This window comes from Muscardinus avellanarius, assembly GCF_963383645.1.
Source record: "Muscardinus avellanarius genome assembly, chromosome: 11".
Classification (NCBI taxonomy): domain Eukaryota; kingdom Metazoa; phylum Chordata; class Mammalia; order Rodentia; family Gliridae; genus Muscardinus; species Muscardinus avellanarius.
In genome coordinates, this window is record NC_137797.1 from 105366450 (window position 1) to 105380391 (window position 13942).

A 13942-nucleotide genomic window follows, 5' to 3' on the forward strand; every position below is an offset into this window, starting at 1 on the left:
CAGACCTATTTTATATTTTTGAAACAGGGTCTCTTACGCCAGGGCGGCCCTGTCTCCTCCTCCCAAGTGCGGGGATTACAAGCGTGCGCCACCACGCCCGGCGTTGGTCCTTGGTTATTTTAAAGAAAAAGGTGACGTTTGAAACCTTTTCGGCATACAGGGATCCATGCTCTCATACTGGTCTAGATTGTTTCCGTAGATCAATCAGTTTCAATTCTATTTTGGAATAGAAATGTCTCATTCCTTGAAAGCCCATTCGGGACTTATGTGCTGCCCTCTGGCGGGCAGAGGTGTCATGGCTGATACTGGTTTTCAGCTTGGACCCCCAGGAGTGTTATGTATGCAGCAAATAGGTCATTATGACATTTTTTTTTAAAAAAACTATACAAAATAGTTCACTCTTGGGATCGGTTTTTGTTTTTTTTATTTGCACTGGGAATTGAACCCAAGGGCATTCTGCCTCTGAGCTGCACGCCAAGCCCTTTTTATTATTTATTTTGAAACAGAGTCTCACTAAGTTGCTGAAGCTTGCCTGGAACCTGCAATCCTCCTGTCTTAGACTCCCAAGTACTGGGATTAAAGGTGTGTTCCATCACACCTGGTGATTTTTGTCCATTTTTAAACAAGGCCCTGGTTACTGAGGCCCTAACAAGGCCCTGGTTACTGAGGCCCTAACAAGGCCCCGGTTACTGAGGCCCTACTTCACTTCCCCTTCTGCGTTATATCTGGGAATCTTCATGTCCATATTTATTATTGCTGTGTACAAGATGTTTACATAAACTTTTAAAGGTAGAGATTCAGTTGTTTTCCCTGAAATTTTATTCTTAGCTTATTTTTTTTTTAAGGGGTTCTCTTTTTTTTGTCTTTTTGGACTGGGGATCGAACCCAGGGCGGTGCACTTGCCAGGCAAGCGCTTTGCCACTGAGCTACATCCCAGCCCTTCCCTGAAATTGTATGAGTTTGATTTCTGGCAACTCTGAAAATGCATGCCCCGCACCCAGAATGCAAAGAATCCAATAACAAAGGCAACACAACCCATGTGTATGGAACGTCTACTTGTACTGGGGCTTGTAGAACACGCAGGCATTATTTCATAAAACCCCCCCTCTTGAATAACTGATATTATTGTCATTGTATGGATGAAGAAACCAAGGTCCTGTGAAGCTGGTCACTTGCCAGATATGTTTTCTCTGTCTTTAACTTTTGCAAGTGTTTTCTGTGTGTGTTCGCAGACCTCTTACCTTAGCAATGTCGTACAAGACGGAGATCTTAAACTCCCAGTCCATGAATGTGCCATCAGGGTAGGAAATTGTGTCATTTAAAACTTCCTGAATTGGAGGAAAGGAAATAAAGAAAATGAGTATGGGTGAGTTGTTTCTTGGAAGAATAGTTTGGAAAAACACCTATGAGCCAACAATGATCATCTCCTCCTCCTCCTCCTCCTCCTCCTCCTCCTCCTCCTCCTCCTCCTCCTCCTCCTCCTCCTCCTCCTCCTCCTCCTCCTCCTCCTCTTCTTCTTCTTCTTCTTCTTCTTCTTCTTCTTCTTCTTCTTCTTCTTCTTCTTCTTCTTCTTCTTCTGTTGTTTCTTGGAAGAATAGTTTGGAAAAATACCTATGAGGCAAACAATGATCTCCTCCTCCTCCTCCTCCTCCTCCTCCTCCTCCTCCTCCTCCTCCTCCTCCTCCTCCTCTCTTCTTCTTCTTCTTCTTCTTCTTCTTCTTCTTCTTCTTCTTCTTCTTCTTCTTCTTCTTCTCCTCCTCCTTCTCCTTCTCCTTCTCATCCTTCTTCTTGTACTGGGGATGGAACCCAGGGGCATTCTACCTTTGAGCTACAACCCAAGCCCTATTATTTTTACTCTTTATTTTGAAACAAGGTCTCACTAAGTTGTGGAGGGCTTCACTAAATAGCTAAGGCTGTCTGTGCACCATGATCCTCCTGTCTCAGCCTCCCAAGTACTGGGATGACAAGCCTGCGCCACCACGCCCGGCTCAAACAATGATCTTCTGATGATGAAGTTTTAGGATCAGGACAAACTGGGGCTCCGTTATCCATTACCATTGTTTCCATGAACATACAGTCACGGGTGTTTTGATGAGGAAATCTTCTGAGAAATGTGTCATTGGGTGATTTTGTCTGTGTGCAAGCTTCAGAGTGTCCTAACACAAACCTAGAGGGCATGGTCTATTTCGTATAGCCTTGTCCTATATATAAAATATAAGAGCCGGGCGTGGTGGCGCAGGCTTGTCATCCCAGTACTTGGGAGGCTGAGACAAGAGGATCATGGTGCACAGACAGCCTTAGCTATTTAGTGAAGCCCTCCATAACTTAGTGAGATCTTGTTGCAAAATTAAAAAATAGAGCTGGGGGTGTAGATTAGAGGTAAAATGTTCTATCAGGACCCAGGTTTTAATTAAGCCAATAAATAACTGTTCTTCACAGTATACAAGACCCTCATTGGTAACCTTACAGTAGTTTCTAATTTTAGGAAAATGCTCAATCTGCCCCTTAGTTTCAGTGTAGGTGCTATGGGCTGGCTGGGCTGTGGGTCCTGGGGGTTAGGAAGGGAGCTAAGGGCCGACAGATTCCGTGGTAATCCCTCCCATTTCTACCCATTTTGTACCTTCATCTCAGCATTCCCCCATCCTCCCCCGTTCTCAGCTGCCCAGCTGTGAAAAATGCATTATCCTGTTCTGAATTATAAAAGGAAAGTGAACAAAATTTTCAAAACGGGAAAAGAACAAAATAAAATCACCACTAATTGAATCATCTAATCTAGCCGCATTTCCTGCCATTCTCCTTCAAGGCGTATGTATTTAATAAAGCATATGCAATGCATTCCACAAAGCTGGGGGCACACTGGATATGCAGGTTTCCTAATAGGTCATCTATTTATTTATCTTAAAAGGTCGTTGAATTTATGTATACGGCAGGCTCTGTTTTGGTGCAAAGATAAGGGCGGGTCCTTGGGGAGTTCACAGTCCGGTGGGGAAGTGGATGTTCCTGAGATAATCAGACCCGTAAATGTGGAAGTATCACTATGAGAAGCACCATTAAAAGGAACCCAGAACCTGAGAATTCGTCCCTGAATCTGGGAGTGTGTTATGAAAGTCAAAGATGGCTCCTTCGGAAGCATAGTTGGGTGGGGATCAAACTGCAGGAGGGAACAAGCCACAGGGTTAGCGAGGCAGGGGGGGTGGAGGGAGGGGGAGAGAGAGAGAGAGAGAGAGAGAGAGAAGAAGAAGAAGAAGAAGAAGAAGAAGAAGAAGAAGAAGAAGAAGAAGAAGAAGAAGAAGAAGAAGAAGAAGAAGAAGAAGAAAAAGAAGAGGAGGAGGAGGAGGAGGAGGAGGAGGAAGAGGAGGAGGAGGAGGAGGAGGGGAAGAGGGGAGGGAGGAGAGAGAGGAGAGAGAAAGAGAGAGAGGGAAAGAGGAGAGAGGAGAGGAGAGAGGAGAGAGAAGAGGAGAGAGAGAAGAGGAGAGAGGAGAGAGTAGTCACAAGGCCCTTCTGTTGGGCACCACTTATCAAATTGTCCTGTCGAAGCATCCGTAACATACTTAATGCCATTCTTGGACCGCACATGTTTTCTCTGCAAATCATCTCTTATTCATGAGCTAAAGTGCTTGGATAATATAAACTTTCTGGCAAGTAGCCTCTCATTAGTCTTCTTTGTCAAAGATGTTTTGGCTATTCTGGCTCTTTTATGTTTTTTTTTTTTTCTGATGATTTTTGTTAATTACAAAAGAGTCTTTGTCTTTGGAGGTTCATTCTTTCAGAATTTCGCTCGCTCTCTATTTTTCTAGGATAAATGACAGTCCATGGTGGGCGGATAAACCAGTCTTCTGAAAAGAACCTTGCTGTGAGCGCCTGCTGCCTCTGTGGGGGACAGTGGCCCCAACCCGGATGGCTGGCGTCAGGCTGTTGAGAGTTTATAACAACACTGACTGGCTAATAAACCCTCCATGTTTAACGACCAGCTCTGAACTGGTGCATGCTGACTATCTGGAATCTGAAATGCCTGGGACTAGAAGTGTTTCAGATTTGGGACTGGCTTTCTAGTTTTAGAACATTTAAGTATACACAATGAAACACCTTGGGAATGGGACCAAATCTAACCATGAATGTATTCTTTTTTTTTTTTTTTCCTTCAGTATTGGGGATGGAACCCAGGGGCATTCAACCTCTGAGCTACACCCCTAGCCCTATTTTTTATTCTTTGTTTTGTTTTGTTTTGGTGGTACTGGGGGTAGAACCCAGAGGCTTTCTACCTCCAGGCTACACTCCCAGACCTTTTTTTTTTAAATTTGGAAACAGGGCCTCACTAAGTAGCTGAGGCTGGCTTTGAACCCGTGTGATCCTCCTGTCTCAGCCTCCCAAGCGCGGGGATTACAAGCGTGCACCACCACGCCCGGCCTTATTCTTTATTTTGAAACAGGGTTTCACTGAGTTGCAAAGGGCCTCATTAAGTAGCTGAGGCTGTCCGTGAACTGCCATCTTCCTGTCTCAGCCTCCCAAATGCTGGGATTACAAGTGTGCGCCACCAGGCCCGGCTGAATGTGTTAATATTTCATGGACACCTAGTCTGAAGGAAATCTTACAGACTCTGTGGACGATACATTCAGTTTCACTGCAGCCTGTCACCTGAGGTCAGGTATGGAACTTTCCACTTGTGAAGTCCTGTTGGTGCTCAAGAGGTTTTGGATTGGGGAGTATTTGGGGTTAAGGATGTTTAACTGGTACCAGCTAGTTCCAGCATGCTGTTGATTTCTAAGGCTTCAATTTTGACTTCTCATTAGTTAAGATTTATTTGATATCATAGAGAATTTTCATAATGTGCTTACATGTACCCTTTCATTTTCTGTCAAGAGCATTCTGAAATAAATATTTTTGGTTAAGAAAGGAATTTTTCAGCGGTTGTGGTGATACATACCAGTACTTGGGAAGTAAAGGCAGGAGGATCACAGGTTTGAGCCCAGCCTCAGCAATTTAATAAAAGCCTCAACAACTTGGCAAGACCCTGTTTCAAAATAAAAAATAAAATTATAGCTGAGGGTATAGCTCGAAGGTAAAATGTCTCTGGGTTTAATACCCAGTACCATAAAAAAAGGAGTATTTTTGTGTTGCATTTTCAGACTGATTTTGCTGATATATATTATATATTTAAATCATTTTCCATATACCTATTCTGTATTCATCTTTACATCTAAATCATAGCTTTTTGAGTCTTTTGCATTTTTAAACAATCATATCAAATTATAATTTCCAATTATATGTCTTATTTTTGTTTTATGTACGAATGCTTTGGTTAGAACTTTTAGAATATTAACAGATAGTATCAGAGGTACGGACTGAGAGTTTTTGATTAACAGGGATGAAGTAAATCTTTGTCTTATGGTAATCTTTGCCATTTTAAGGAAGTATTGTTTTATTTTTTGTTTATGTACTTATTTATTTTTGGTTCTGGGAATTGAACCCAGGGGTATTCTGCCCCTGAGCTATAGTCCCAGTCCTTTTTATTTTTTATTTTGAAACAGGATCTCACTAAGACGCCGAGGCTAGCCTCCAAACTGCAATCCTCCTGTCTCAGTCTCCCAAGTGCTGGGATTACAGGTGTGTACCACCCCACCCTTCTGTTTTACTTTTTACTCAGATTTGAAGGTTTCTGAACCAAAGCCCAAGAGTTGTCTGATGTAGCACCACTGGGTCGCTTTTTCCCTCTAGGGAGCCGGTGATGGAGACTGACTCTGGTGCACCCTTCTCAGGCCTATGGCTTCCCAGCCCCGGGTCACGCAGCTCTTACTCCAGGCCACCTGCGAGCCAGGTCCTCCCCGACTTGCTCTCAAACAGCACCCTCAGCCCGCCACTCCACCTTCCTAGCACCCTAGGCATTATTTTTTATTTTTTGTACTTGTTCCTTCATTCTTTGAAACTGTAAACTCTGTGATCACTTTTGCTGTCTGTAAGGATACAGTGTCTGGTATGGAAAATACGTGTCATAAATATGTTACATAAATCAGTCAGTTTTTCCCAAACAAGGTTAGTCACGGTTCTTGTATATAGTTGTCCTTCAGTATTCCTGGGGACTGGTTCCAGAACCTCTCAGAGATACGGACCTGCAGACGCGGAAGTTCCTTACTGTCAGATGGCTTGGGGTTTGCATCTAACCTATGCACGTTCCGTCAATCTTCAAGTCACCTCTAGATGGCTTATAAACCTAACACAGTGTGCATGTTTCCTAAGCAGTTGCCATACTGCACTGTGTAGGAGATAACGACAAGAAAAAGCCTGCACATATGAAATATAGATACAACTTTTTCCCTGAACATTTTCAATCTGCTGTTGAACCCACGGGTGTGGCACCCAGGGATATGGAGAGGAGCCAGTGCTTGTAAAGTAGGAGGCATGCTGTCTTTGCTCTGTCTGTGGGTGGGTCTCTTGTTTTCCCACATAAGTGGGCTCTAGTGGGCTTGGCTCTGGATGGAAGTGTAAAGGGACTACTAGGAGAGGGTCTGTGAAGTTCATCCTTGCTTTGAGATGGATAATAAGAAGGAGTGGTCTCAGGAGACGTCCCTGCTCTGAGCTGTTCCCCCAGGGGGACCCAGGAGGGGACCCAGCATCATTCAGATAATTGAAGTTTTCAACTTGGGAGGCTGAGACCGAAGGATCTAACACAGCCTCAGCCATGTAGTAAGACTCTCAGCAACCTAGCAAGGCTCTGTTTCAAAACAAACAAAAAATAAATAAATAAAAAGGGTTGGGGACCTAACTTGGAGGCAAAATACCTCTAGGTTCAATCTTCAGTAAAAAAAAAAAAATCAGTTTTTATTAAAAATGTGTCTATTTTATCAGCATCAATTAAAATGATCACTTTCAGCATTCATTAAAATGATAATTTTATGGTCTTTCTCTTGTAACCTTTTGACATAGTGTATTGTAATAATATTTTGTACTTGTAAATTTAATTATATCAGGGCTTGTGTCCTGCTTTTTGTATACAACTAGCCTAGCTTTATTAAGACTCCCTTACACTTTTTCATGTAGATTTATAGCCAAAGTTAGCCTGTAGTCAGATTTTAGTACCAATCTCATGCTATCTGTGTTAAATATTAAATGAGTTTAGAGTATATATATATATATATATATACTCTAAACTATATATATATAGTATATATAGTATATATATAGATAGTATATATATATAGATAGTAGATATATATAGATAGATAGTAGATATATATATATATAGAGAGAGTATATATATATATATATATATATATATATATATTTTTTTTTTTTTTTTGCTTAGCTTTAGGACATTACTTATGTAGACAGTAAGAATTATTCATTGAAGTTTAGAAGAATTCAACTGAATCTGATATTCTCCTGGTATGGAAATTACAATTTCTTCTTTCTTTGTGGGTGTGACTCTGTGATATAATACGAAAGATACTTGGGTTTCTGGCACAGAGCTCCTAAGACCTTTTTAATTTCCTGATAGGCAGGGATGGGAAGAGCTCTTTTGTTATTCATAGCAACCCCTTTTCAAACATAATTAAATGTATGCTAATGCAGTGGCTCTCAGAGGGGCTGTGGCTTGGATCCAGAGCGCCCCCCAGAGGCTGCAAGACAGCAGTGCTCAGAGGTGGGGTTTTGGGGACGTGGTTGAATCATAGGGACCTGACCTCATTAATGGATTAATCCATCGATGGGTTTATAGCTGATAGAAGGTGACAGAAGCTGTAGGAGGTAGGATCCAGTAACGGAGGAGGCAGGTCGTGGGGTGTGCTGTGGAACGGCATTTCTTGTCCTTGGGTACACCTCTCTCTCTTCCTCCACCCCCCCTCTATATTTTTCTCCCCCTCTCCCTGTCTGTCTGTCTGTCTGTCTGTCTGTCTGTCTCTCTCTCTCTCTCTCTCTCTCTCTCTCTCTCTCTCTCTCAGCTTTGATGTCCTGCCTGGCCACGGGCCCAGAAACAATAGAGCCAGGGACACCACGGATGAAATCTCTGAAACTCTGAGCCCAAGTCAGTCTTTCCTCCTCCAAATTGACTTTCCCAGGTATTCTGTCACAGGGATGAAAAGCTGGCCAACACCATGGGCGTCTACACAGCTTCAGAACAGAGACTAGCTGCTGCAAAGAGCCAGCATGTGATTAGACGGGGAAGTCCGGGCTCCATCACTCTTCCCCCACACGCAGGGAAGGGCCAGGACAGGAGATGGAGTTAATCACCGATGGTTGGTGGTTTAATCATCGTGCCAGGGTTGATGGAGCCACAGAGCTCCCTGGAGCAGGAGGTGGAGAGCTTCCAGGTTGCTGACCACACCCACACACCAGGAGTGGCACAGCCCGGGTCTATGGGGACAGAAGTTCCTGCTCTCAGGACCTTTGACTTCACCCTACCTATCTGGCTCTTCATCTGTGTCCTTCATGAGAGGTTTTATAATAAACCAGTCGTGGTGAGGAACCCGTTTTCCCCGAGTTGCGAGTCATTCGATCAAGTCATCAAATTCAAGAAGGGAGTCACGGCACTCCTGACTTCTGACTGACTGGTCAAAGTGCGGCAGACCTGCGTGTCTCTTTCTGAGCTCGGCTAATCTCACTTCGCACAATGTTCTCCAGGTGTTCCTATCTTCTTACGAGTCACATGATTTTGTTCTTCCATTGTGTGTCTTTCCCATAATCTTGTAACCCGTCCTCAGTGGAGCCAGGGAGGAAGGGCAGAGGAGGAAGAAGGCTGAGGCTCATTAATGGAAATGCTTCCTGTGAATATAACAAGGTCAACCTGGACACCTGGTACAGAGGGAGGGAGATGCGGAGGTGGGCAGAGGACCAAGTACTGTGTGCGTGTATGCCACTGTCAACGTGGTCTACATCGTGAAGTGAGGCTACAATGCGCCAGTAATTAAAGTACTGGTTCTGACTATACTACAGCATATTTGTGATACGAATTGGTTGCTTGGGCCAGTCATGATTCTGTTATTCCAGAATAATTACTCTAGTATCCTTCTCCCTGTCAAAGTATCCTGATAAACCACATGGTTCCCCTACCCAAAGGTATCTGGAAAGGTGTGTGTAAGCCCTCAAAGCACATGCCCAGAAACGTCTGGAGGGAAGGTGTAAACATTTACTTGTTCTCTGAAGCCGGTGTCCTGAATTTTTTCCTGTTCATCCCCTTTTCAGGTCCTAGTTCTGCACGATACCTGGCTTTGTTTTGTTTTGTTTTGTTTTACAAACGAACCACTGGGCCCTCCAAAAAGAGGGGATGACTTAACACACTTGCTTGGTACTTCCCATGAACGTGACTCAGCTCTGCCTCGGCTGACGCTCCTTCTGCTTTGGACCTGCTCATCCAGCGCACCCGAGCCCACCTGGCAGCTCCTGGGCTCCCTTCAGCCCCTCACAAGGGAGACTGGGAGGAGTTTAGACCACAGGCGAACCAGGCTCTGTGTGAGGCCTCTGATTTGGTACCACAGTGATGGCCATCCATTGTTCTTTTAACCAAAAGCAAGCATTCAAGTAAAACAAAATGTGTTTGGGAGTAATCCCTCACTTTTTCACTTCTGTTCTCTGCCCTGCTTCTCCCTCCCCATCGACACTCCTTTTCTGAATATCGTGTGCCTTATTGGTAAAGCCATAAAAGGACCGGTTGATAAAATCTGAGGGATCTAGTTTGGAAGGCACGTAGCTCATGGCGATGGAGTATGGAGTTTCCTGATAACGCCGTAAGATTGTCTCACTGGGAAACTATTTTAAAAGGTCCGCTGCTAACCATCACCATCACCATAATCACCATCACCATCATCAACATGGCGGTCACTTAAGACAGCCGGAGGTGACCGTGGTCTCTTACCCGGAGGGATCCTCTCTCGCAGTACTCAATCACCCCAAAGATCCTGGTGTCCAGCTTCACTGTGCCGTAGAACTTCGTCAGGTTGTAATAGTCAATCTGAAGCAGCTGAGAGAAAAGGGTGTCAGAGTAGTCATGAAATGCCTCATTGGAGATCTTTGGGAAGATGGATCGCTCGTCATAAGTCGAATGTTAATATTCACCGGTTTCTACGCATTACCTCTTACCCAGGCATCTCTCCTCATTAGCAGAACTCAAATACAACGACTACTTTCAAATAATATTAAGGTCGTATTTCGGGACACCTTAACAGATTTACAAAATAATTTGTGCCATCAAATCTCACGCTCCAGTATCACCGGGCAGAATTTTCAACAAGGACCAACGTCATTCCTGTCTTTGTCTAATGAAAGTCTTTGTCCCTGTCCAAATCCACAGCCACACCTTTCTCCACTGGGGACCTCGGCGTTCAGGAATTCTTTAATTCCTAATTTTAGCGTTGAGGAAAAACTCTTTCCCCACTGTGGCTGCCAAGGGTGGGAAGCAGAGCTCACACACGTACCTTGTTCAGATCTATCTTCTGTTTCTCCGTGAAGTTGCCGTCACTGTACTTGAGGTCTTTGAGAATCACTCGCTGCAAAGAGCAATGAAATTCAGGCCTCACGCGCAGTGCGAGTCCTCACGCACACACGAGAAGAACTCGTCCGCGCGTCGCACTAGACTGCAGCTTCCAGAGCAGTAACAGTGTTACACTGATGTCTACAACCTCGGTGCCTAGCACCTAGGAAGCGTGGCTCAGGCTTGTATGTTCCTTATAGAAAGACCAAGGCAAATATAAAGAAGGAAGGAAGGAAAGGGAGGAGGAAGGAAAGAAGATACGGGATCCGTATATGGGATCCGTATATGAGCCAGACCAGACTAGGATTTTCTTCCGTGCTCTGAATCCCTTTCAGATTTCCTTTTCCATTCTATACTCACAGATGTCTATATTTTTTTTAACCATGAAAATATTCTCAACAGAGAACACTATCTTAAACAAAGCATTAACCATTAAGAAATCATCATGTACACAAAGAGTAAAAAGTAATGAAAATTTTGCCAGGTGTGGTGGCGCACGCTTGTAATCCCTGCGCTTGGAAGGCAGAGACAGGAGGATCGCACAGGTTCGAAGCCAGCCGTGCTGGCTTAGGAGACCCTGTTTCCAAATAAAAAAAGTACAAAAATAGGTCTGGGAGTGTAGCCTGGAAGTAGAAGGTTTCCAGGAAACCCTGTATCACCACCAAAAAAAAAAAAAAAAAGTAATGAAAATTTTAAGATTTACTTATCCCTCCATTTGCTCAGGATTTTGAGTTTTGTAACCTCACATAGAGACCCCCCCAACCCCTGGGAAGCCCCAAGAGTCATCCCTCTGGGCCACCCGGGCACCCCCACCACCGCAGCGCCGAGCCCAGGGCCCAGGCGAGGATGGGTCAGAAGGCCCAGAACATTCCCTGACTAGAGCACAGGGAAGCGAGGGAGACTAGAGTCACCTTTTTGTCGTATTTGCACTGCCGTAGACTCTGGATTGTATCTCGTCTCTTGTCGTCATCGATCTGGAACAAAAAAAGGCTGATTATTCCAGCTCTTTACCTGGGGCCTGTCCTCTGCCAGGCGAGGCTGAGAGGCTCCTCCAGGTGGACTGTAGCTCAGCAGCACACTGGGCAGTCTCCCAGCTCAGCACTTGTCAATGACCATGTCCCCCTTTCCCACTCCTCACCTCCTCACTCCAAGGATTTCACACTATCTGCTGCTCTCTGGCCCCATTCCATCCTTCTTAACTTCCTTCTCTCCCTAATCCCCTCCTGCTGGGCACTACTGCCTGTAGTTACTAACAGAAGCTCCCAGAGAAAGGACATGGTGCTTTTGAGTTACAAATGAATGCACAGGGGCTGCTGGGGTGCCTCTCAGGGGAGCAGGCTCCTCAGCTCAGAGTTCAGCCAAGGTTCCCAGATCATCCCATTTGTCAGAAGAACCTGGTCAGTGTGGATCTGATATAAAATATATATATATATATATATATATATGATATTCTATGATATTTACACCTTAGCAATTGACTGGAGCAATATTCAAGATTGAAAATCAAACGCACGCGCGCGCACACACACACACACAGCTGGCAGCTTAGGTATGGCTTGCCAGCTAGTGATTTCTGGCATAAAAATAGAGAAAAGGTTGGGAGCAAGTCATTTCCACTATTGAACCTCATTCCTCCCTCTGCAGCCCTCGCTCACGGAGCACTTGAGGAGCAAACGAGATGGACTCGGTGAGAGTTTTCTCGCCAGCTAGAGGACTCATCTTCCCTCCCTCGAATGTGGCATCATCGTCATCGGCATTTTCCTCTGTCACTCCACACCAGACAGAGCACCTTTAAAATTAAGAGCAACTTCCTGATAACTGTTCTCTGCATCCCCAGCAGCTCACGCTGAGAACGAAACTCAGAAACTGGCCTGTGCGGCTCCAGGAAAGCAAAGATTGGCCAGAGTCTCAGGCTAAGCGCAGCCTCGCGAAGAGCACGTCACCCGGCTTTTGTTGCTGCCAGTTGTCGTCACTTCTGTAGAACCCACAGAGAAGCAATCTAGCTGCTCCTGTCCGGCTTGATCAAACTGCATACAATTCATCTTTCTTAAACATCATTGCTTATTTATTATGCAGGTAAGCAGCTGAATCCGACCCGCGGGGATCCGGGAGCCTCCTGGCTTGGCTGCTGACAGCACCTTCCGGTCCCTTTCCGGGCCTCTCTTCTGCTTCCATCTTCAGGTGTGGCTTTCTCGCTCTTTCTGCTCTCAGTATTCTCTCATCCCTAGGCTTGGCTCTCATCTCTGCCTCCCGCGAGCGTTCAGAGGTTCAGTCGTCACCTGTCTGATGGGGTGGTATTTTCCACCCAGTTGACTTGAGTTGACCTTGGGTTCCTCCTTGTCCTACCTGCCTTAAAGACCGACCAGCCCTGTGTACGGCCAGTTTCCTGTCCACTTGTTCTCCAGCCTGTCTGAACTCAGGACAATAGCAGTACTCCCTGCTCAGAATCCTTCCTAACTCCCTTTCTCTAAGCTTATTGTCTCAAAAGGCTATTTTCTTAGTCTGGTGAGGAACTAATCTGTTAACTAATGAAAAGTCTGTGCTGAAAATGCTTCACAGAAGCCAGGCGTGGTGGCGCACGCTTGTCATCCCCGCACTTGGGAGGCGGAGACAGGAGGATCATGCAGGTTCGGAGCCAGCCGCGCTGGCTTGAGAGACTCTGTTTCCAAATAAAAATATAAAAATAGGTCTGGGAGTGTAGCCCAGAAGTAAAAGGGTTTCCAGGAACCCCAGTACCACCAAAAAACAAAAAACAAACAAAACAAAACAAAACAAAAACCAGAGAAATATGTTTTAGGCTTAGTCCAAGGAACAAATATAAATTATGGGGTTTGGAGAGGTATGGAATTGTTTCATAGGTTGGGCTTTGTAGAGATAAGACATGTGAGAGCCCATCCATGTGTCCTACCAGAGACAGGAATACTCCTAAAAATCTCCCCTTTTCCTAGTATTATAATGAATAAACTCCATGGATATGGTGGCATATACCTATAATCTCAGTACTTGGGAAGCTGAGACAGGAGGACCCCGGGTTCAAGGCCAGCCTCAACAACATAGCAAGGCCCTTAATGAGGGCAGCAACTTAACGAGACCCTGTTTCAAAATTAAGAAAAAAAAAAAAAAAGCCGGGCGTGGTGGTGCATACTTGTAATCCCAGCATTTGGGAGGCTAAGACCAGAGAATCGCGGTTCACAGACAGCCTCAGCTACTTAGTGAGGCCCTCCAAAACTTACGGAGGCCCTGTTTCAAAGTAAAGAATAAAAAAATAGGGCAGGGGATGTGGCTTGGAAGTAGAGTGCCCCTGGATTCCATCCCCAAGCCCACACGCATACATAAATAATAGAGTTTGGAAGTAGAATGGCCCTTGGCTCAACCCCCAGCCCCCCCCCTCACACACACACACACACACACACACACACACACACACACACACTCTATGTCTATAGCTGCTTGGCACACTTCCTACCACGTTACAGAAGTTTG

The 13942-nt window shown here is 45.0% G+C and overlaps 1 protein-coding gene across 3 annotated transcripts in view; it reads right to left on the reverse strand.

Moving 5' to 3' along the window:
• The window catches only part of GUCY2C (guanylate cyclase 2C), a gene marked incomplete at both ends in the record, with an annotated part of 71632 nt that overhangs the window by 23238 nt on the left and 34452 nt on the right, over positions 1-13942 (reverse strand). For all 3 annotated transcript variants that reach the window (XM_080705279.1, XM_080705278.1, XM_080705277.1), the window contains 4 exons: positions 1242-1328; positions 9845-9949; positions 10404-10475; positions 11371-11433. In XM_080705279.1, the coding sequence (XP_080561405.1) occupies positions 1242-1328; positions 9845-9949; positions 10404-10475; positions 11371-11433 (327 nt within the window). The remainder of the gene's footprint in view (positions 1-1241; positions 1329-9844; positions 9950-10403; positions 10476-11370; positions 11434-13942) is intronic.